The sequence below is a fragment of the Elephas maximus genome, chromosome 9, assembly GCF_024166365.1.
Source record: "Elephas maximus indicus isolate mEleMax1 chromosome 9, mEleMax1 primary haplotype, whole genome shotgun sequence".
NCBI classification, from domain to species: domain Eukaryota; kingdom Metazoa; phylum Chordata; class Mammalia; order Proboscidea; family Elephantidae; genus Elephas; species Elephas maximus.
This window is the reverse complement of record NC_064827.1, coordinates 28,627,839-28,652,775: the sequence shown is the minus strand read 5'-3', so window position 1 is coordinate 28,652,775 and position 24,937 is coordinate 28,627,839. Positions and strand designations below refer to the sequence as shown.

At 39.7% G+C, this 24,937-nt stretch overlaps 1 protein-coding gene across 6 annotated transcripts in view; it reads right to left on the bottom strand.

Annotated features, from left to right (window-relative positions):
* The window catches only part of ADAMTSL1 (ADAMTS like 1), a 389,033-nt gene that overhangs the window by 161,677 nt on the left and 202,419 nt on the right, over nt 1-24,937 (bottom strand). For all 6 annotated transcript variants that reach the window (XM_049896920.1, XM_049896922.1, XM_049896918.1 and 3 more), the window contains one exon: nt 7,545-7,846. In XM_049896920.1, coding sequence (XP_049752877.1) covers nt 7,545-7,846 — 302 coding nt within the window. The remainder of the gene's footprint in view (nt 1-7,544; nt 7,847-24,937) is intronic.

The following is a 24,937-nucleotide window of genomic DNA, read 5'->3' as shown; positions in this document are numbered from 1 at the left end:
TGTCGACAAGACAGCTGCTGGGAGGTCTCCACGACTGGTAGGACTCTCGATGCATGTCAGAGACAAAAGTTTAAAACCCAGGACTGCCAATCTTGTCAAGGATCACTTGATTGGGAAGACAGTCCATATAGGCTAGTAGCCCCTGAAAGCACACCCCGTAAGGAAGGCAATTCCTTCCAAAAGAAGAGGCTCAACCAATACTGTTGAAATGCTTAAAAAAGTGCCACCAATTCATATGGCCTCCAAGGCTGAAATATAATGCAGGAGGAGGGCACAGTGACAAAAACAAAAGAAACAAACAAATGGCCCGAAGACCTTCACACATTACATTTTAATCAAGGGGAGACTTATTTGGAAGAAGCTCCTAAGGCCATGTTTTAATATCTAACGTTCTGTAAACTGCTGTGCTCTCGGGCCTTGTATCTAGGACTCCAGCCTTTGCTGGTTTTCTTTTGATTCTGCTTCATTTCTTTAGTGACCCAGAGAAACTTTAGAAGTTGGAAGAAAGAACACGGCTTTGAACTGGTTCTGCCCAGTTCAGTCATGGCCAAGGAAGTGAAGCCCAAATGGACCCAAATTTTTAAAATGTGGGTGAAACTGAACGATACCCAGAACAGGAAAAATTACGGGGAGAATCTCTACTAGAAACTTAATCTCCCTCTAAGAAAACAAAGGCAGCATGCATGTTGCATAGCAACCAAATCTCTTGACTGGCAAAGTTGGAAACAGCGGTGCCCTGCTTAAAGATGGTGGCCAACTGCACTGCTTTGAATGTGTATTGCTCTCCGCAGTCCTGGCAATAATCCAGTCTATCATCAGGCTCCTGAAGGGGCTCACTATGCCTGTAATTTTTTCCGTTCAAGTTTATTGGTCTTCTTCACCCAAATTAAGAACATTTGGATCTGTTCCCATTTCACTTCATTGGCCGTGACTGAACTGGTTCGAACTGGTTCAAATCCTTGACAAAAACAACAAGATCCGTAATTACTACACCTGATGAGAAATCTTCCCACCAATAATCAGAGTTGGTGTTTGAGCAGGGACTGGCATAAGGTTGCTTGGCAGATCTTACTAGGTGGCCTCCAGGATCCCTCATGGAGACTTTGATGGAGAAGGAGGAGATCTAAGTGGGAAATATAATGACTAGAACATTTCATTCTGGTGCCCATAGTCATAGTAATAATAGCTAACAGCTACAGGATACACATTATTAACCAGGTACCATGTTAAGAGCTCAAAATACATCATTCAATCCTCTCAACAATACCATGAGGTATCCACTATTTTTATTCCCATTTTACAGATAAGGAAACTGAGATTTAGCAGGGTTAAAAGACTTGCCTAAGGTCACACAGAGAGCCCTGGTGGCACAGTGGTTAAAGGGCTTGGCTGATAACCGAGAAAGATTAGCAGTTCTAACCCACCAGCCACTCCTTGGGAGAAAGATGTGGCAGTTTGCTTCTGTAAAGATTTACAGCCTTGGGAACCCTATGGGGCAGTTCCAGTCTGTCCTATAAGGTCATTATGAGTTGCAATTGACCAACGGGTTTTTAGTTTAAGGTCATATAGTTGATACATGATGACTATGCTGAGGGTGGCTTTTAGCACTGGAGCTTTATGGACTGACACATTAACATGTAAAAAATACTACAAGGCTGTCATATCAGCTTTCCTCAAGATCTTCAAGAATAACCTAGACATTTGTCTGGAACCATTTCAGCAGAGTTCAGTTTAAGGGAAGGGGCTAGACAAGACATTCTCGCTAATTTGTTTCCAGCCACACACAGCTCTGTATACAAAGATACCTACATCTAAAGATATATATTCACAGTTACATATTTGTACACCACTGTAGCAGAGTATGTGACTAGGCATATTGTTAGTTTTATATATAAATGTACATACATTTTCTGCATTGCTTCATCAAGTAGTACTCAATAAAGCACAACTGACTCCCTCTTATCTATCCTATATTTTTCCAGAAAATCATCATCCAAGTCAATGAGCTAATGTTTCTTAAGTTCCTGACTTAGACTGGTCATTTAGCAAGATCATCATTTAAAAAGTGATATTTTAAAACCAGAATCCGAATGATCTTTCTCTCCTAGTTCAGTTGGATACATCAAACACTTTTTTCATCAATGTATTTCAGCCACAATATTTACTCTGTGGCCAAGATAGTACCATTTTTCTAGGTTTTTTTTTTTTTTTTTAAATGAGTTTCAAATTTTAATTTACATGTATCATGGCCAGTACAAGATGGAGCGTTTGATATTTACATTAGGCATTCAAATTACTCTATTAAATTCTGTAATGCTGACTGGAGGGTGTTCTCTTGGCCACAACTGAGATGAGCCATTTGAAATTCGTGCTACAATGATGAAGCAAAACATAAGAAGTTGGTGATACGATGCTTTCCACTGTAATAGTCTGGCATTACTAAGACAATGATGACAAGCCACTGGAAGTAGCTAACTATTCCATACAGACTCTAGAGTCGTAGTTATGTTAGAAACTAGGCTTTCAATCCATTTGCCTATTTGATAGTAGCCAAGATACTGTTCGATTTTTATGAAAGTGGGATGACCATGCAGAGGGTGGAAGTGGCCACAGAGCTGATCACATGCCTCCCTTGAAAGTGCTTGCCTCTGGTGGACGTGCTGCTTGTATGAATGATGTGACTGTTTTCTACTTGTTTTGTGAGCCCCTTTGTCTTAGTTATCCAGTGTTGCTATAACAGAAATACCACAAGTAGACGGCTTCAACAAAGACAAATCCATTCTGTCACAGTCCAGAAGGACAGAAGTCTGAATTCAGCGTGCCAGCTCCAGAGGAAGGCCCTCTCTCTCTGCTGGCCCCTGGGGAAGGTCCCTGTCATCAATTCTCCCCAGTCAGGGAGCTTCTCAGTGCAGGGACCCCAGCTCCCAAGGACGCACTATTCTCCTGGCCCTTGTCTCCTGGTAGTATGAAGCCCTCGTCTCTCTGCTCGCTTCTCTCTCCTAGAAGCCCTCATGTCTCTCTACTCACTTCTCTCTCCTACATCTCAAAAGAGATTGGCCCAAGATACAACCAGATCCTGTAGATTGACTCTGACTTATCAACATAACTGCCATCAATCCCACCTCATTAACATCATAACCAGAACCCTAGAGGTAGGATTTACAACACATAGGAAAATCCTATCAGATGACAAAATGGTGGACAATCACAATACAAGGAATTATGGACTACCCAAGTTGACAGACATTTTGGGGGATACAATTCAATCCATGACATCCTTATTTATAGAATTTAGGTCCTTCTAAGACTGCAAGAAATGGGTATGGCAAGGGCTAAAGTTTCTAAAAGAAACTTCGAGTTACCTTCTCTCTTGGATATGTAGGACACACATTTACATCAACCCAAACCAGCAATCATGGCTCAATGAAGAAAAAATCATTATTCAGGACAGTTAAATGCTGAGATTGGAGGATTACTAACTTAATGAGCATTCTAGGGTAATGAAATTCTAATCCAACGTATTGTATAACAATGTACTAGCCTCAGTAACACTGTGCATTAAATGTCTATTGCCATAGAGGCTGGTGGCTTCAGCATTCTTAGGTGGGGCCCAGGGTATTGGGGGAAACTAAGGACAGAATTCTGTCATAATTTAGGAGTATCTGGGACCAGCCCTGTGGTCAATGCATAATAAATATTTTTGGAATGAACAAATGAAATACATAAGGGCAGGGCATTCTAAGCACGGCTTGCAATTTAGACTAAGGGGAGACGGGAATAAGATGCCAGAAGACAGGAACATTGAGTGAGGGAGACGCAGTGGAATGGGGAGGGTGGGAAGTTGGGGAGGGGAGAAATGTGCTACTTTACCTGTGAGTTCACAGAACACTTGGCCCAAGGGAGTCAGACAAGGATGTGAGAAGTTAACTCATCAAATCTGTACTCTTTCCATATGGGCTAATATATACACTTGGAAGGACACACGTTCAAGTATTATGGGTGCTTTATGATTCTAGGATTTTCCGTTCTTGACAAATGCCAAAGGAGAAAGGACTCACGAGGAAGAGGGAGTAACAGGTACAATTTTTGTTGAGGTCCATTTCAAGTTTTCCTTCAGCTAGATTTTAATGTTGATTTTTCCATCTATGGTTCAATGTAATAAAGCTATTCAAGTTCAAAACTGCTCTTCTTGACCACATCTATCAGTTCATATACGAGACATTAAAATATATCAAGGAGATGATGGTGCGACGCAGGACACAAATTTGAACAGGTTAGGCTCACCTTCAATCTTCCAGAAAATGAGGTTTTCTGTGTTTATATCTCCCAGAATAGAGTAATTGTTACATGATATTTGATGACAGCTCAGGGAAATGCAGCCACTAACTACAGACTACATTACTAACTAGTTCCTTCTGGTTGTTACCTCTGCTAGGTGAAAGGTTACTTTTGTGTCTATCCAATTTCATCTCCTGAGATTACAAGAACAATAAAAATAGCTTGACCTGCTGTTATGGATTGAATTATGTCCCCCCAAAAATATGTGCTGTAAATCCTAACCTCTATACCTGTAGTTATAATCCCACTTGGGAATGCGTTGTCTTTGTTATGTTAATGAGGCAGGATTAGTGTAAGGGTGTATTTTGAGTCAATCTCTTCAGAGATATGGAAACAAAAAATGCAAGCTAGCCTGAGAGATGTGGTAAGATAGATGCCATGGAGATCTCCAAGGAGCCAGGAAGTGGAAGCCGAAAAGACAAGGACCTTCCTTCAGAGCTGACAGAGAGAGAAAGCCTCCCCCTAGAGCTGGCACCCTGAATTTGGGCTTGTAGCTTCCCAAACTGTGAGAAAATAAATTTGCTTATTAAAGCCACCCTCTTGTGGTATTTCTGTTGTAGCAGCACTAAATAAATAAGACACCTGCCTTCCTTACAACCCAAAATTGATTTAAAATCTATTTGTTAATCTGCACGGTTTTGGCTGGCTTCAGGAAGAATGGTTAGAAATATATATAACCTTGTGGGTTAAATTTCGATGAAAGACAAAAGTTGATAACACAATAAAATGCTACTGTCAAACAATGACTTGAAAATGTACATGTCCCATATATTAAAATAGTTTTTTAGTCCATATGGGCATCATATGGACCACATAATCCAAGCATATTTTCACCACTTTGGAATTTTCAACTCTACTTTTTAGGAGTAAATATATTACCTTGGCACAGTGACATACTGTAGGTAAGTGTGCTCAGCTGATGACAGTTAAAGACCTAAGAAATTTCAGTAACTGCACCCTGCCTTGGACGGAAAGGATGCACAATTTATGTTCTACAAAGACATCAGTTCCTATAGGCAGAGATCCATTGTCTATCAAACATTCAAATCTTATTTCTAAATCTGAAACATGTTAAATACATTCCACACACTGTACACTTTGAATTTTATACCCTCAGTTGATCATCAGAATGGTTAAACTCTTGAAGACAAAGGTATCTGGTTAGTTATATATTCCATTACTGCATCTATTTTTTCCATCTGCTCATAAAGTTCCAGGCTTAACTTGTAACTGAGAACCATAACCAAGAGACCATAAATAATTTTTGTTTTTGAAAAAGCATACTCGTTTTACACTAGAAATAATGATCATCCAATTCAGGTGATCATGGACATTAGGAATAAAAATACAAACACCCGAACTCTTGAGTCACCCATGATATTGGAAAGTAGCCAAGTGTAGCCACTGGCCGGAGACTCTCCACCTGACTTCTCTCTCAGCTCGGAGATCACCAAAGCTTATTTAACACTTCTCCCTCCTTAACTATGAAAAAAAAGATGCCCTCAGAGTGAGCGGAGAACACCATATGAACGCAGTTACATTAGCTGTGTTCCAGGAAACTGTCTTCCAGAATCATTTGGAAGAATTTAGGTTTTAAAATACCAGGACTTCTCCATTAAAAGACATCTGAATTCCAGGGTTTGAAATTGGAAGATTCATAAACAAACAAGAGCCCTGAGGTCAAGGTCATTAAACACTTACTAAAAGACCTGCTGGGGGAAATCGATTCTTTGCTAGTACTTGTTCCACCATTCATTCCTTTGCAACTACATGGGAACAAAATTGGCACATTGATTCTTATATTCTCAATAATGACAGAAGAAGGCTTTTAAAAGAGTTTCCCAAAGGTCATGGTTTAGAAAACAGTCTTGGGAAATAATTTGGTTAGTTTGTTACATCAGCTATGTAAGAAACTTTAATGGGAATACACAACCTAACATACCAGAAGGGGTTACTGATAACCGTGAAAAGGGATTTGGCAGGAAATGGCAGCTGGCATTTCCTCACCTATCAAAATCTTTCTTGGAAGTCAACACGGGAGACAGTGGCAATATGAATCTAATGTATTTTCTATAGTGGCGAGCCAAATCATGATCTTGCAGATTGATTTAAATGCCTTTCTCCCCCAGTCCAATCCCGTTTATTAACACCTAAAACAAACAATTATCGAATATGTTGTTATATCCCCATGGAATACACCTAAGAGAAACAGGTCAATCTACATGGCATAACCAAAGAATATGCATAATAAGGAACATTCGGGAATTCTCTCAGTGCTTAAAGAACAAGCGTGATATGATGGAAAGACTCTAAAATAGAGAAATGGAAAGAAGCCCTAGTCTAGTCCCAGCCATATCATTCACTAACTGTAGGATCTTGAACAAGTCACTCGGCATCTCTGAATTTCAGTTTCCTCATCTGTAAAATGGAGCTGGGGGTCAGGCTTTACCTTTCGACTCCTTTTTAGCTCCAGGTTACCACAGTGGTAATTATCATTTTATATAATAAAATTATATATATAATAGTTTATTGTGTTTTTGGTTAAAGTTTATCCAAAAAATTAGGTTCCCTTTTAACAATTTCTATACATATTATTCAGTGAGATTGTATACATTTTTCACAATGTATCAATATTCATTATTTCTGTTCTGGTTGGTCCTTTTCCATTAATCTAGTTTCCTTGCCAACCCCCTCCCCCCCCACCACTATCCTTTTATACATCCTTTTCCCTTGTGAAAATAGATATTACTTTGGGAAATCAGCTGAGTAAATTGAAGGGGCTACAACTTATCTTTGGGAACAGCAGAATGTTTTGGCAAGTTGGGTCTTCGTTCATACCTCATGCACTAAGGCAACGGTAGAAATAAATAAACCTGAATGTTAAGAGCACTCCCTGGTCGTGTCAACCGTGTTTCTCAGTCAGATGCACTAAACATATATTGTGAAACATCAGAATGACAACTGAAAGTAAAAGTATTAGCTGTGCTGACCACTCACAGCTGACAGTCTGAGAGTAACCCAAGCCAAAAAAGAAACACATCTGTGTTTCATTCAGCATGCTTTACATTTAGAGTGGCTTCTCCCCCTGCTTATCATTCTTGGGATAGAGGCAGTCACATGACACAGTTGCATGCAGAGAGAGAAAGAAGATATAGAGAAAGGACAAAAAAGATGGCGGGGATCTGAGCCAAAGCCCCCCTTCTTACCTCCTCCACACGACTCGGTGCACTTGGTGAAGCCCTCATATTCCCAGTCATACAGTTCATCAAAATCTTGCAGGCCACCGAAGAGCCCATCTGTCTCCTCTGGGCTAAACTCAGGAATTTCCCCGTTGCATGGTCCTGCATAACAGGCACGCTGGGATGCCGGCTTGGGTCCTTCACATTCATCAACAGGCAGGTCAGCCACGGACTGAGAGAAAGACAGGAGCACCTGGCACCTGACCATTCGCACCTGGGTCCCCACGCCACAGGTCACTGTGCAGGCTGACCAGGCCTCTGGGATGAACCTGCAGCCAGCAAGCAAACAAGAGGACAGGATGAGAAGGCCCAGGCAGGAGACCATGGGGGTTCTGAGGGGCTGCATCCCACCTGCCTCCACTGCCCAAGGCTTTCTTGGGGGCATGCGCAGGGCTCTGGTGCCCTGTCCTGTGATGGGTGCTTCAGTTTAGTTCATGAGCTCATTTGCCTCTGTTTCTGGATTGGTTTCTTTACGAGCGTCACACGAACTCCCAGCTGTAAGACATTCCAGTCGCAGACCACCTGCTTACTCCCTGCTTTGCACCCACTATGGTAGCTCTTCAGGGCAGGGGATGGGTGATTTCTTCTCTTGCGTTCTAAATCTCAGCACTTGTGCCTACTGCAAGATGCTAGCTATTCTTATAGCCTACTAATATTGACACTAAAAACTATAACAAAGTAAGCCCTTGGAGATATTTAAGGAAGTATTTTTTTTTTTTTAGGTTGATCTCATATTCTATAACTTTCTTTGCTTTTCTGTTCAGCATACTTCCCAAAATTTATTTATATGCATAAAGAGGTTTTCTTGTAAGTTTCCAAGAATGGAGCAAAGTCTTGCTCCTCACACATTCTTTGAATTAGTCTGAACTCCAATTCTTTTTATATCACAGAGAAAAACCATGCTACAAATTTAAATCCACAGGCCTGTCACAGTAAATGAGAGGTTCTGCATTCATATAAGTTTGTTCAACAACCTCCACGCCCATCTCCCAAAAGAAGCCACTTGAGAAAGAACTTTATTTTTCCCCAAGTTTCTCTAGAATGTAGGACAAGGTCCAAATTCCGAAGAAAGGTCTCCCTTGATTCCCCCCAAAACAACAATGGCCACAGTGAAATAACCTTGAGAGGGGCCTAGGGGAAAAAGCCCAGAGGGAACCACTACCATTTTCAAAAAGTTAGTATAATAATGTGGAGAAAGAACTTTGGGATTGAAATTTTTATTTTTCCATGATCCCATTGCTTTCTCACAGGGAGTCGTGCTGAGGAGGCATGCAAACCTGGCTCCTTAACCTTGACTTTGGCAGAAAAGTAAAGAACTGATAAGAAGGTTAGAGTGTTCAATCCTAGCAAATGCAAATGGTTCAGATCTAGTTTAGGGAAATTGAAATTCTAACAGCAAACCAATCCAAGTTTTCAAATTGGAAGGAACACAACAAAGATGTTTCCTGGGCCTGAGCCTAGGCTTCCCATGGAGCAGAGGTGATCTAGCCATGAAAGCCAGACTTCCCCCACATCAGCATACTGTGCTCTGAGGCATGGCAAACCAAACACCCAAGCCAGTTGCTGTCAAGTCGATCCCGACTCATGGCGACCTCATGCCTTTCAGAGTAGAACATCCTTCCATAAGGTTTTCAATGGCTGTGATCGTTCAGAAGCAGAGAGCCAGGTCTTTCTTCCAAGGTGCTTCTGGGTGGGTTCGAATTGACAACCTTCTGGTTAGTTGCTGATTGCTTAACTGTGTACCACTCACAGAACCCTGAGGCATGGCAGGAGTCCCTCAAAAGAAGGGTCTGATTCCTGCTATCTTTGAAAAGCCATCCACTAGCAGAGAACAAAGTCACCATACAACCCTGTTAGAAAGGCAAACAAAGGGAGGAATGGCCAACCCAAATTATCGCCATGAAATTCTTATCACAATTGTACCTCCTTCTCTTGTTTTTAGATTCTTGCCTCGATCTTCTGGCACCTAGAGAACTTGGGAGAAAACAGTCTTCTAAAAGATTAAAGTTCTTTCTCTCTTTAAATAATGCCAATGTAGCTGGTTTTTAGAAATGTAAAAACAAAATCGGCATTCAAAATAATTTAACCCTCTTATGACACATTCACATATACTTGCCTTGTACCTGGAATGATAATCATGACAAATACAATAGCAATGAATTTTATAAACACAGGTGCAGACATAAAGCAAAATGCATATTAAACTATTTTGTATAAAAAAAAAAACCCATACAAAAGCAAATGACAAGCCTGCCAACTTTGACAATAGTGTTATAAATACTGCCTCTTTAATAATGTGGGGCCAAGATTTTTTTTTCAAATAAAATAGATGACAAAACCTCAAAAACAACTGCACCCTATTAGCTGTCCCTATACAGCAAGGATTATTGTTCTGTTGCCTATAATAGCCTTCTTCAGTGATTATTACAACAGAACAAGAGTCAGCAAACTTTTTCTGTAAAGAGCCAGAAATATTTTAGAAAATATCTTAGGCTTCTGGGTCATGTGGGCTCTGTCACAATTACTCAGCTGAGCCATTTATAGCACAAAACCAGCCAAAGACAATATGTAAACAAATGAACATCGATGAGTTCCAATAAAACTTTATTTACAAAAATAAGGGGTTGTGGTGGTGGAACAGGTTAGATTTGGCCTGTGGGCTGTCACTTGCCAACCCCTTCTGTAGAATATTTGGTAGAGATGCCAAGGAGGAATAGATCTCAAAGTTTTGCTGACACCTCAGTTCTGAAGGCTGTGGTTACCATTTCAGTGGGTCAAGAGAATGGGGCCACCCAAAATCCATGGCGTTTGGCAAATTTTCAGAGCCCAGAGGGTGGGGCCATTACCCAGTTGCCTGGAGAACAGAGAATTATTTTCAAGCCTTGAGAGCTAATGTTATTTGCCCCGCTAGGCTTTGGACTTGCTTTATATCCCTGACCCTTTCTTTCCCTCCAATTTTTCCCTTTTAGAATGGAAATGCCTGCCTTGTGCCTGTTCCACCATTGTACTTTGGAAGCAGATAACTTGTATTCTAGGTTTCGCAGGTCTACAGATGGAAAAAGTCTTCCCTCAGGATGAAACACACCCAGAGATTCATCCATGTTTGATTTAGATGATTCAGAAGATGAGATTTCGGATTTAGAGTTGATGCTGAATGAGTTAAGACTTTGGGGGATGATGTGATAAGGTGAATGTGTTTTTACACATGAGGCAAAAACCAAAAAGCATGAGGAGGATATGTATTTTGGGGGGCTAAGGGGAGGAATGTTACGGATTGAATTGTCTCTCCAAAACTATGTGTTGAATTCTTGACCCTTGAACCTGTGGATGTGATTCCTTTTGGATATAAGATTTTTCTTTTATTATATTAAGGAGGTCATATCAGTTTATGGTGGGTCCTAAACCTAATCACTTCTGAGTTATAAGAAGACTGGAACAGACACAGAAACATACACATGGAGGAGACAGATGCCATGTAAGAATCATGTACAAGCCAAAGAATCAAGGAACACTGAAGCTATCGACAAGTAAATCAACGATGCTGAGATCCCGATTTCAACTTACGGCCTCCAAAACTGTGAGAAAATAAATTTCTGTTCTTTAAAGCCACCCACTTAGGTTATTTGTGTTACAGTACCACTTTTTTTTTTTTTTTGGTTTTTAGGTAACTAAGACGATCACTGAAACTTATTTTAGGTATTAGTTTTTCTTTTTCCATGTTGGTGACTGACAAGTAACCAACTTGATTTGCTTATGTTCTTTCTTCCAAAGTGAGGCCCAGATGAAATCTAGGATATAAATGATGCACAAACCGTACCCTCAGCCCTTCTTGCTTATGATGTGAATCACTTTGCATTTGGTCTCCTTCCAGGATCAGGAAGATACACCAAAAGCACACAAAGTAGAAAGGACATGCCCCATGAACTTGCTGCAATGATTAAAGCTTGTTTAAAGCAGTATGTCTAAATGAAAAAATGTATGTATGTATATATGTATGTGTGTGTATGTGTGTACACACGAGAATGTATTTCTGTCTGAGCTTATAGGGTTAATAGAAAAAACAATAAACATCGGCTTTATGTTTCTCAAATGAGCATCTTATCAAACGTAAAGCAGCCTTATTGACTTATCTCCCATCCCATTACTATCAGGCCTTCATTAAGTTTATAGCAGTTAAAAATAATTTGGTTTTAGGTGGTACTATCTTTTGGTAGTCATTTCAATTTCACTAGTGCACACGCTGTATGATACATTCTGTCTTATTGAAGGCAGGAGATTATATTTCCAAAGAAAAACATCTGATAGTGCAAATGGCAAATGAGTAATAACTGTTTTTCATAAGACGCTTCTCCCAACAATCCAAGATCTCCCAACTATGTATTTACTATCTTGAGCTTTCTGGCCACAAGTGGGAGGAAGTAAGGTCAGTGAGAGGGCAGACAAGTGAGCTTGGAGGTTTAAATATAAGGCTTAGAAATTTCATCTTGAATAGTACTTGCTGAGTTAGAACGTTTAAAGTGGGACTTCAAAAATAAGAGCAATAGGTGTTTTATCAGTATGTTAATCATTTTCATGTGCAAAATGTACAACTGATTTTTTTAATTGAGGCATTTATTGTTACTGAAAAACACAAAAAGGTTTAGCTTTCATTTAGAAGCTCCAGAGCTTTGAACCAGTTCTTCCCATGGCCAAGGAAGTGAGACTGGAACAGACCTGAATTTTTTAAAATTTGGGTGAACCGTAACCATAACCAGAATGGGAAAAATTATCAGTAGAAGCCCTGCTACAAGCTTAGACTCCCTTTTAGAGAACAAGGGCAGCATAAGTATCGCATAGCAATCGAATCTCTTGCCTGTTGGATTTTGCACAAAGTCGGAAACAGCAGTGTCCTGCTCAAAGATGGCGGCCAACTGCACTGCTTTGAATGTGTTGCTTTCCACAGTCATGGCATAATCCAATTTCATGCATCAGGCTCTGAAAAGGCTCACTATGCCTCTTTTGAATCTCCCATTACAGGGCTTTGACCCTAGTTTTTCCCATACTGGCTATGGTTCTCTATCACCCAAATTAAAAAAAAAATTGGGGTCTGTGCTGATTTCGCTTCGTCAGCCATGACTAAACTGGTTCAAACTGGTTTGAAGCCCTGAAGAAGCTCAAGAGGGTAACTAAAAAAAAATGTTTGTTAGCAGGGCTATTGTGGGGTGAATGAAGAATGGCTGGGTAAATGAAATTCTTTAAAAGATTGGCCTGAGGTTTTGAAGTGACTGATACAGTTCCTGCATTTAGTTTTCTCATCTCCAGAAAATTAAAAAACGAACTGGCAAATGAATGATTTATGCTTCTGTCTGGTCTTCTATTTGTAAGCTTTCTCCATTTGATGAAGAAGAAAACTGAAAATCAAATTCACTGGTAAAATCCTAAAGAGGCTAAGTTTATTAGGGACTATTATGAGTCAGAAGTATGTAGTAAAATAAGAAAATAAAAACAATCATTTTATTAACATATTGCTAAACAGAAACCATTCTTGGTTAATTAGTCTTATGTCATCACAGATAGTAGCTAGAGTTAGGCTCTACTTTTATGCACATATAGTCTGTAACAAAGATACTTAACTTTTCCTTTTCTTCTATTGTATTTCTTCTACTTTCTCATATACATTTTGGTTAAAAAATCATTGGGCATATTCACAATAAGAAGAGCTTTAAAATCCATTGCTGTTGAGTTGATTCTGACTCATAGCAACGCTACAGGACAGAGTAGAACTGCCCCTTAGGGTTTACAAAGAGTGGCTGGTGGATTCGATCTGCCAACCTTTTGGTTAACAGTTGAGCTCTTAACCACTGTGCCACCAGGGCTCCAAGAATAGCATTACACGTGCAATATTTTGTTGGCTGTTACTAACCTAATGCTCTAGTTTCAAAATGTAAATTGAAACTTGCAGGAAATCATAATAGAAATACTTAATTTGGGCATAGAGTTTTGGTCTTATAACATTTAAAGTTATGAGCCTATAGGAATTGTGGTTTTCTCCTCCTTCATTTGTTGTTTGTGTGTGTATGAAAGTGGTGACATGATATTAGGATGAGGAGAGAGGAGGGAATGAACTGAATAGTATAGACAAAAATTAAAGAAGACTTTGAAACGGATCATAAAGATTACCTGGTGTCCCACTTAGTGCCTCCTTCCCATCTCAGCCTTTCATTGTCTTTGAGCTATTTTACCACTCAGTAAGTTGCAGAAGGAGTCCCCGGGTAGTGCAAATGGTTAACATGTTCAGCTGCTAACTGAAAGGTTGGTGGCTCAAGTCCACCCAGAGGTGCCTGGCAAGAAAGGCCTGGTGATTTACCTCAGAAAAATTAGCCAGTGAAAACCCTATGAAAGCACAGTTCTACTCTGATACACCTGGGGTTGCCATGCGTCAGGGTTGACTCCAGAGCAAATAGCTTGGACGTTGCAGAAAACTGATGATAATGCCAATATTTTTTATTTATAAAAATGCAAATTTCTTTTGTCTAATGGAATGCAATTGACTGTTGCACCGTGGATAGCCTCATGTTGCATCTATATGTAAACTAATTTCACTATTCTCATTTACCTAAATACGTATGGTTCTTTTAATATTACTTTTAATTGGTTGCTACACCTTACTGGTTCCCCCATTAATCACTGAAGTAAATAAAATCTTTGACAGGTATTTTATATTTGCATGAGAATTATGGTTTTTATCATTTAAAGATTTTATCAAGTGGCTGCAAAGGGAAACCAGCAATTGAAACAATAAAATACTGTATAAGCAATTTTATCCTGAACTAACCAAAAACTATTTTATGTAAATATTTCATTTGGGGGTAAAAGTTACCGAACTCCAGTGGTTATAATATGTTACTCCAAAACACCTCATCTTATTTTTAACCCTATCTTCCTTTCTCTTCTTCTTTAGTCTTGAAAAGTTGGCTTTTCTCCTGATCCTGGGGCATCTTTGGGGCACCTTTGAGACATTACGGGAGTAAAATCTTCAGGAAAAGGTACAGTTACCTAAATTTAAGTGGGGCCTTTTGGAATCTTGACAGAAGAGGCATTTGGACAGAGGAGGAAAAAAAAAATTGCTGCTAGGTGGGAAAGAAATTTGGAACAGGGGAGGGAAAACACTTCTTTTTTACTGCTACTTTTGTCTACCTCTCACTTAAACTCAGAGGATCTCATGTACAAAACTTTTGAGTTATTTAATGTCTTTCAACGAAATTAAAAGTGAAGATAAAAAAAGCTCCTTCAAAATAAGTGAACAACATCAACAACAAAACCTTCAAAGGGCTACAAAGAGAAAGCACCTCTTCAGCTGAATCACTTTTGGAATTTTACGATTACTTGTAAAGTTCATAATACCAAGACAACCTTACAATAATTATTTAAAAATACAACTAGAACATGAAAGTTTTGGGAGAACACTTACCCAAAACATTCCTCTACACTGACTTAGATCTTTACCTAAATCATTCCCCATAAATGAGAACCTAACTTACTATGAAAGATTTTTTAGTCAAGCATACTTGATTCAAATGTGGAATTATGGAAGTATTTTTCAGCTGCTTTTGTTAGCTTGCAAATCTCTGGAGCTGCAAATAATTCATGCTAGTTATGCAACTCATGTCAAGGTCTCCAAGCACGATTTTTCCAAGGGTCCACAGGACCACTCCACAAAACACTTCCTTTCATAGGCTCCTCAAATCCTTAAGTATCATGCCTGGCACCTGAGGGTCTTCAGAACTATAAGATTCCCCAGTAGTACAAGCTAGAATGATCCTGGAAATTAAAACAACAAACAACAATTTTGATGCAGCTACCAATGCAGCTTTATTTGAAAAAAAAATTCAGTGACTACCCCTGTCTAGAGCTGCTAATCAGTAAGGGGAGGACCCAATTCCAAAACACACCAAAGCAGTATTGAGAGAACTATATTTAAGTGGCATTTTCCATGTAGCACACTTCATTTCCTCATGGTAATGATGCCCTTTTGGGTTCTCTGAGAGGCAGCTGGCCTCTCTGCAAGAATGTTTCAATGGCTTTCTTGCAAAAAAAAAAAAATGCTCAGTGCTAGAAGCAGGGGAAGAAAGGCTGACTGCATTAAAGGCCACAATTTCCCTGTGAAAGAGACTTTATTCTACAGAGGAATGCTTCTGGGGATCAGAGTTCTCTGAGAGTTCCAATGATTCCAGAGACTACTGGCCTCTTTGAAAGCCTGGGACCTCATATACTTGAGCATTTTGTTAAAGTCATCTTGTGATCCTGACCTAGCCTTTCTCTGATATGCTTCCAGACAAGGTATGAGAAGGCGTCTTACTAAAGGAGAAGCCCTGTTGTCTATCAAAAAGTTGCTCTTCTTTAACAGTAACAGAAAAGCCAGCAGGAAGAAAGGTGGCAGGTTTGAGTCCAGCCAGAGGCAGTTTGGAAGAAAGGCCTGATGATCGACTTCTGAAAAATCAGCCATTGAAAACCTTATGGATCACAGTTCTATTCCGACACACATGAGGTAGCCATGAGCTGAAGTCAACTTGATGGCAACTGTTTTGTTTTTGTTTTTAATTTGGCAGGCACTACTTTAAATGCTTTATAAATAAAATTTGTTAAATTCTAATAAAGGAGCCCTGGTGGTCCAATGGTTAAGAGCTCACTACACTGCCTTTCAAGCTGCCCTGTAAGCCAAGGCCATTGAAGCTACCGTCATCTCTCTCTACTGGATGACCATGACAGATGTTAATCTCTTTTCTTCCTCTCTTAGTCCATTCTTCAGATTGTTGCCAGGGAGATCTTCAAATGTACAGCTTTTAACTATTTACCACTATAAACCCATTGCTGTTGAGTCAATTCCAACTCATAGCGACCCTGCATGACAGAGTACAACTGCCCCCCTGGGTTTCCAAGGAGCAGCTGTGGGTTTGAACTGCCAACCTTTTGGTTAGCAGCCGTAGCTCTTACCTACTGTGCCACCTGAGCTCTGTTTACCACTATAGCTAGAATAAAAGACAAATGCTTTGCCAAAGTTGCATCATGCTGTTCTCCGTCTCCCACCATTTCTTTCCTACCACCCCCGCCACGTCCCCGGCCACTACCTCCAGCCACACTAGTCTTCTTTCAATTTCTTAAATGTGTCATTCTATCCTGACTCATGGTTTTACCACGTGTGGACCACTCCCAGGACAACTCTCCTCACTCTTCTCACCTGGGAATAACTCCCACTCATCCTTTAGGTCTCAGTTTACAGGTCTCTTCCCAAAGAGAACCTCCCAACCTCCACACCTATTGGTTACCTGTACCCCTGTTGCCTTCAAGTCGATTCCACCTCATAGCGTTCCTATAGGACTGAGTAGAAATCCCTCATAGGGTTTCCAAGGAGTGGCTGGTGGAATCAAACTGCCAACCTTTTTGGTTAGCAGCCAAGCTCTTAACCACTATGCTACCAGGGCTCCACACCTATTGGTTAAAAAACTCTCTTAAATCCCTTTTAGACTCTCTTAGAGCACCTCTTAACTTTTTTAAAGAAGTTACCAGCTTTAATAACCACAATGTCAGTCTTTATACAATAACTCTCTTCTTACTAGACCAAAATCCCTATGAAGCAGAACTAACAGCCTCTCTCTCTCTGTATCTATTCGATCTGGTGCTTAGCATGGAGTCTGCCACTTAATATGTGCTCAATATTTTTTTTTTCAAATGAATAAACGAACCGATGACCAGGAAGGTAAGAGTTGATGTTATGAGTGACTTGGTATTGCACTTCTGCTTGGGACAGAAGGTTGAAATCAAGCCAGATAAAGAGGAAACAGTCTAGAAAACTCTAAGACATTAAACCATACATCTCAGTTGCAGGCACTACATGAAGAAACAAAAACCATTTCCTGTTGTATGCATTTGTAACCATCTTCTAAAGTTATTGCACCCAGTTGAGTAGCTATAGTGGGTTTATTCACTTCTATTTCTTAGAACTGTACTTAGGCAGTGTGTGTTGGCCTCATGTCATCTTGATGAGGTGTTGGTTTATCATATAAATTGATACAAGTTTAAATTCTATGTCTATCTCACTTCAATTAAACCTCAGTAAAAATGCTATTTTATAGAACAGAAGGATTTGCAAGCAACTTTGACCCAGAGGCTACCTTCAGTAATACACACAGGATGCTTTGGTCACACATTACCTGATCACCCCATCAGCCACTCAACAGTAAAGGCTCTGGAGCATTTTGGAGTTGTTCCTGGGTTAGAAGGACCCAAGGAGAGGTCCTATTTTCCTATCTACTCTTTAAAACTCAACACGTACAAAGTTTTGAGGAAAAAGGAAGATAGGCCACTAACTGAATGCAGCAGATACGAATGGAGCCAAATTACTCTCACCACAAGTGGAAAATGAGGACGTGGCACGTGTTGCAGACCACCTGTCTCTCTTTGCTCTTCTGACCTATGTGAACAGACTACAGTTTCAAAGTTTTCCTTGAGGCTAGTCTGATTATTTAAAAAGCCATGTCCCAGGGACTAGAAACCTACTGGAACAATACAATGCTATTGGCGGATTTGTAGTTCTCAGTTTAACACCAGAATGTAGTTTTTAAGGCATATCATTTCCCCAGACTTTGATACAAATCTAAAATATCGTAAACTCAGAATACTTTCCATGAGCGATTTCTTCACGTGGAGTGAAATTAGTTTATGCTGCAATTTATAAAGGTTTTTCCCCCCTTAATTCAACAAGTTTGGCAAAGCTTTCCAATGAAAAGTTCAGTTCATTAAAAATGACCTTAATGGACTTAACATATATTGGTGGTGACAGGGTCCATACTTCATTTTGGCACACAAGGATCCCATTAATTTGTCTTTGTCACTCTCTAGGGCTCAGCTGAGCAATAGTTCAGGCTTAGCTCTTTGAAAGTAGCTACAGAATGAGCAATAGTGGTGGTGGTGGGAGGGGCTGACTCAAATTTAGAACTTCTTGGTTTGCAATAAGGCCTTTTCTGACTACATGAAAATGGCTGCCTGCTCTCTTGAGTTTATTATTGAGTTTGCTGTCTCTGAGCATGCTGGGAGCAATCTATGGGGATCAAGTGTATTTAACTCTAAGAGCTGAGAGAAGATGCTTTTCCACCCAGATTCTGAACTTTACTTATTCATTTTGTGCAATTTCCTGCAGATCTCTTTTTATTTAAATAAAGATAACTAACCTCTGTTCCTTAGAATTAACTCTGGGCTAAATTCAAAGTGTGGTGCTGACAAGTGAGAGTCTCCAAAGAGCCACAAAATATAGAATGAGAGACAGTAAAGGGTTGTCAGCTAGGGAACCACTAGCTGAGTTTTGGGTTCAATTTTGTGGTTCTCTCCATATATAAGGGAGTTAAAAAGTATAATAATCACTCGTCCACAAATAAGAAATTGAGGCAAAAATTGTATGTGTCTCAAACATCTTATAGGTTCTCTAGGGAGTCCTGGCGGCACAAGGCTTAAGTGCTCCACTGCTAAATGAAAGGTCAAAGGTTTGAACCCACCAGCGACCCCATGTGAGAAAAGATCCAGTGACCTGATCTCATAAAGATTATAGCCTAGGAAACCTTATTGGGCAGCTCTACTCTGTAGTGTCTGTATCTATAGCATTGCCGTAAGTCGGAATTGACTCCACGGCATACAACAACAACGTATGTTTTCTAGGAAGATGAATGATGCTAGAAAAGGTACAATCATGACAGTTAACACATATACAGTGCTTCTGGCATACCAGGTACTTTACATACCGTAGCTTAATCCTCACAATAACTGCACGAAGTAGGTACTATCATCTTCATTTCATAAATGAGGAAACTGAGGTGTACATGGTTAAGTGGTTTGCCTAGGGTCCCCTGTTGTTAATGAGGGAGCCAAGATTCACACTCATCAGTCCATGGAGCCCAAACTCTGCATGGAGGTACGATCAATGGTAAATTAAGTTAAATTGTTTTTTCCTTCGGCCCTTGCATACCTGTATCCTTGTTAGATTATACAGATAAACAGACCCATGCCTCACTAACTCATGTAGTTGGCAACATGATGTATCTGAAAAAAATGCAACTTTTAAGAAATGATCTATGGTTTCTTTAGCCTGTTTTCAACATACAAACCAAACCAAACCTGTTGCTGTCGAGTTGATTCTGATTCATAGTGACCCTACAAGACAGACAGAACTGCCCCATAGGGTTTCCAAGGAGCAGTTAGTGGATTTGAACTGCTAACCTTTTGGTTAGCAGCCAAAGCTCTTGACCACTGGACCACCACCAGGGCTCCTTTTCAACATGTAGGTAGGAATAATTAAGATATATCTACCTGATCATTCGCTATGTGTAAAAACATCAATCTTTCCCTGGGTACTAGTTTTGGAGATAAGATCAGGTCGAATGAGTCCTGTCATAATCCACCAACCTTCGGTTCACATCAACATCCCCCTCAAGCCTTTTCAGTGGATATTACATTCTTCTCTTGTTTATATCTCATATTTGTGGATTACCATGTACTAGCTTAACTCTTCCGATATTTTAACACAGAGGTTGATGTAATTTTAACACGGTAGTAGAGAGAGTTCGGAAATTCAGCAAGTAAGTCTTCTGTATTCTTTTTTAGAAATCATTAAGACTATTATGATGTACAGAGCCAAACATTAACTGGCATTTCTGAAACAGAGCTTGCTCATTTGTTCTGTCTGTGGACAGTTGGTTAGTACTCAGCATTTTGCTTACCATCCTAATGGTTTCTTGAAGGTAAGGATTATTAGGCTTATTTTTGCAATACTAGCACCTGGTACAGGCATGGCATAGAGGAAGTGAATTTAGCCTCTTTCATTAACAGGCGTGAACAATTATCAAGTCCATGGACCCTCCAAAGTCATCTAAAGCATGTAATCAACCAGAGAAGTTCTGTTCAGCACTCTGCTTGCTATTGTAGAGGCTATAAAGAATGAGAATGATTTGGGTAGGCGGGGAGGAAGTCAGAAGTTGAGGTTGGAAGGGAAAGTGGTTAAGAGCTGTGGGATAAGCGCTGAATCCGTCTGGCCAATGTGGGGTTTTAGCTCTGCTATACACCAATTCTCAAAATTAAATGGTTTTGAGCTTTTTTATTTTTTTAAATCCTGGAATTCTAATGCTTAACCCTATTCTGCTTGAACATCCTTTCTGTTGGTTTAATAATCTGCAAATAGTGTCAAAATTTCTAGCTGTTGGTGACATGATGCCTGATTCTTAAGAGACATACCTCTTTCTATACATATATAATACTTCTAATTTCCGGTGGCCTGAGATTCATGAGGAAGCCCTGGTGGCATAGTGGTTAAGACCTACGGCTGCTAACCAAAAGGTCGGGAGTTTGAATCCACCAGGCGCTCCTTGGAAACTCTATGGGGCAATTCTACTCTGTTCTAGAGGTTGCTAAGAGTTGGAATGGACTTGATGGTAATGGATGTGTGTGTGTGTGAGATTTATGAAGAGAATGTAATTCAGGTACCATGTATTGAGGATATAAAAGCAACATTACCTGGATCCATTATTGATGTTTGATTCTAAATATTTTTTGAGAGAAAATACAAAAACACAGGTCACACAATTAACATTTCTAGCCACATTAAAAAAAAAAAAAGGAATTCATATTCTTGAACACTGAGTTAAGCCATCCACATTCTCAGACAACTTACTGGGTATAAATATGGACTAATGTAAACATAGATCTAAATATTATATATTTAAATACTATTTTCAACAAGTTAAATAAGGCATTTAACGACTACAGGATCAGCACAGCAACTCTTACTGGCCTTTCTTTCTGGATGTAATTCCTTATGGGTTCTGTTCACACAGATGAATGGCAGAAATTTCCCTTCGCTTCTTAATCGAATCAGCCTCATCACTAAGCTGATGCCGTCTGGCATCCAGATATTATTGCTGCCCTCTACTTGCTTGCTTTCCTTCTTCTTTTCTTACATTATATCACACCAAGATTATTCATGGCCATACCTTTAAAACCTGAGTATTGTGTCAAAACATAAAAATATTTTCTTAACCATGCAGTAAAGCTGTAATGAAAATCTAATAACTCAGGATTTTTTAAAATGCAAGATCAAGGCACAGAGGGCCACTCAATCATACTTTTGAGGGGATGGCACTATTAAGGCTCTCCATGCAGTGAGCGCTAGCTGTATGATGGAGGGATGGCTGGTTAGAATGGCTGTACTGGCCATGCGAGGAACCCACCCTCCTCCTATTTCTTGTTCTGAGTCATCTAAGCAGAATTTCTGGCAACTGAAATAAATCTGGGAGGAACCTGGCTTCCGTAGGTGCTCAGTTAGTGCTCGCTTTATCTGCCTGGCATACCTTGTTTTAGAGAGCAGAAAGTCTGGAAAAAGAAGGGCAGAACACCTAAAGTACCCAGGCCACACCTTTTTCTTAAGCCTGGCTCACTTAGCAAATTACACACCTAGGGCATTCAGTGGCCCATTAGTGGCCTGAAGGAGTTAAGGAAATGAACGATTTCCTTCCTATTCCAAGTCAGATCAGACTTTTTAAGAAGACCAGCTAAATAGCTTCCTGTTCAGCATGGTAGACAAGCTGTATTTAAATATCCTAGAGATCAAGATAGTATCATTTTTCTCAAGAGATTAAACTGTCAAGGGGGTGATACTGTGTACTTGGCTTCAGGTGGTAGTGATGTTTATGCATACAACTCAAAAAGACTGAAAGTGAGGTATAAAAACAGTGGGAAATCTAAATCAGGAATTTGCATTAGTTTCTACATGATTAACATATATAGTTTTACCACCACATTGTGGTTTGGATCCCCCAGCAAATAAAAGGAAAACTTTGAGGTCTTAAAAATACCTGGAAACGTTATTTCAAAGTATTTTTCAGTAGAAGCAATCAGATGGGCTCAATCTGGCACTTAAATGGTATGTCCTACTGTTGTACACAGGGTCGCTGAGTCAGAACCAACTCAGTGGTACGTAACAATGACAAAACCTAAAAACACTCGCATCAGCTAGAGGCAAATGCAAAAAGTACCATTTGAATCACAGCAGAAAAGAATTCCATCAGTAACTTTCCATCCCCCTTTTCCGGTGCTTGGAGTCCCTGAGTGGTGCAAATAGTTAATGAGCTTGGCTGCTGACCAAAAGGTTGGAAGTTCAACTTCACCCAGAGGTGCCTTGAAGAGAGGCCTAGAGATCTACTTCCGAAAAATCAGCCATTGAAAACTCTGTGGAGGACAATTCTGCTCTGAGTCACATAGGAGTTGCCATGAGTCTCAATCAACTGAACGGCAACTGGTGTTGGTAGTTTCCAACGCTAGGATGCAATGATATTACCTTTGGAAAAACGGGACTTCCTCACAATCTTACCAACTAACCATCATCCCTTCTGTGTTAACTGGGCAGCACGGATTCCCACTAATTCCTCAGCTGACATTCTCGGAAGCATGTTCACTTCATTGAGTTCATAAGATTTTCTGTGCTTGATCAGCATCATTGGCTAAAACCCCATGTTGCTTAGTCTTGGGTTGGGGTTGCATCTTGTTAGCATTTCCTGTTCATGCTGTTGTTGCTAGGTGCTGTGTAGTCGATTGTGACTTATAGTGACTCCATGTGACAGAGTAGCACTGCCCCATTGGGTTTTCTTGGCTATATGTTTATGGGAGCAGATCATCAGGTTCTTTTCCCATGGAGCCACTAGGTGTGTTTGAACTGCCAACCTTTCAGTTAGCAGCCAAACGCTTAACTGTTGCGCCACCAGGGCTCCTTCCTGCTCAATGAAGAGAGACAAAACTACCTTGCTTAATGGTCCTTGCTGCCTCTTTTCAGGAAAACCTGACAAAAACACGTGCTTGGATCAAGGCAAATCATGGCCACCAGTGAAAAATCAGCTCAAGGGCTACAACGCTCAGAAGTGGGTCAAGAGCTAATTTTTCCATATCAAGAAAATGTATTCATAACAATATTTCTGTTTTTGCAGCATATTAATCAAATACATTATCAATAAACCAGTCTCTTGCTGAGGAAAAATAATCAATGTCTCAAAGTATTTCTGAATTGAAACTACAGCTTTATATGAAGAATCTCAGTATTTAAGTACATTACCCCATGAGACCCAGTCTGCATCCTTATTTCAGATATTCAATGAGACTGATAGCTGTATTTGTATCCTCTGCGTCATGTTTAGCTTAGCTGAACAACAATGTTGGTATGTTCTTATGTTCTATAAAGTTTTAGTTGTGTCTTGGCAGTTCAGTTTTTCGTCTTTGATCATAGTTTTCTTCTAAACATATCCTTGAGTAGTTGCTTTCCAAATATTTTTGGCCAAGTGCTAACCAATCTTTTTCTTATATTTTGGGGTTATCAAAAGAATCTAACATTCAGTAAGGATATCTCCTCATGCTAAAGACTTTAAGTTAATGGTTTTCCTATGTTATTCAATTAGACAAGCTGTTGATAATATTTTCATTTTATGCATGGGGAAAAAATGATATTTGCTGCTTCACTAAATCATTTTTCAAGGCTAGCTCGAGCCAAAGCAAGAAGAGATCAGAGGTCTGGACCACTGTTCCTGCTTCACTGCAGCAGTGTAGAAGTGACAGTCACAGCTTCTAAACATTACCATTCAATCTAAGCAACTGAGTCTTTTTGTTGGGGGAAGAAATTACTTGCTGACAGTATATCATTTTTTCATAATACTTTGGAGAGTAATTATAGGTTGCTACATTTAGAAACCACTCTATATGGTTTTAAAAAAAGAAAATATTAAGACTATGCAAAATTATGTTTTTTAAATTCAAAATCAATAATAAAAAAAAAAAAAGACAGGACCTTTCCTACAGTTCAGCAGACTAAACATGTAAATGTATTAAAATGTGGAAACCATACACCTTTCATTACATTATTCTATAGCTGTCATTTAACTTATTTTGGTATAAAATTAATTATTGTTCTGAGCCTGATAGCATACATTTCCTGTGCCCTGTACCTGTGCTCCAATTACCATCTACTTCAATTCAGATCAATCATGCCAAGATGGCAATTCCCTTCCACTACGAGTAAAATTTAATAGTCTAATATATGGCTAGGTGTTCAACGGTGAAAACTATGTGTTTAACTACTTCAGGGATTTCATTAAGATTAAAGTTAAATATAATGCATCTTAATCAGGCCTTCAGTGGAAAACATTCACTACAAAATATGGTTGACCACAGTCTACGTAAGGCTTCTGTGAAGCATTAAACTCCACTTACAGCTTTCGTTTGAGAGTTATCTAATAATGGTGAGATGTTTAATTATAGATATGTTTTGGGAGCCCTGGTAGCATAGTGGTTAAGAGCTC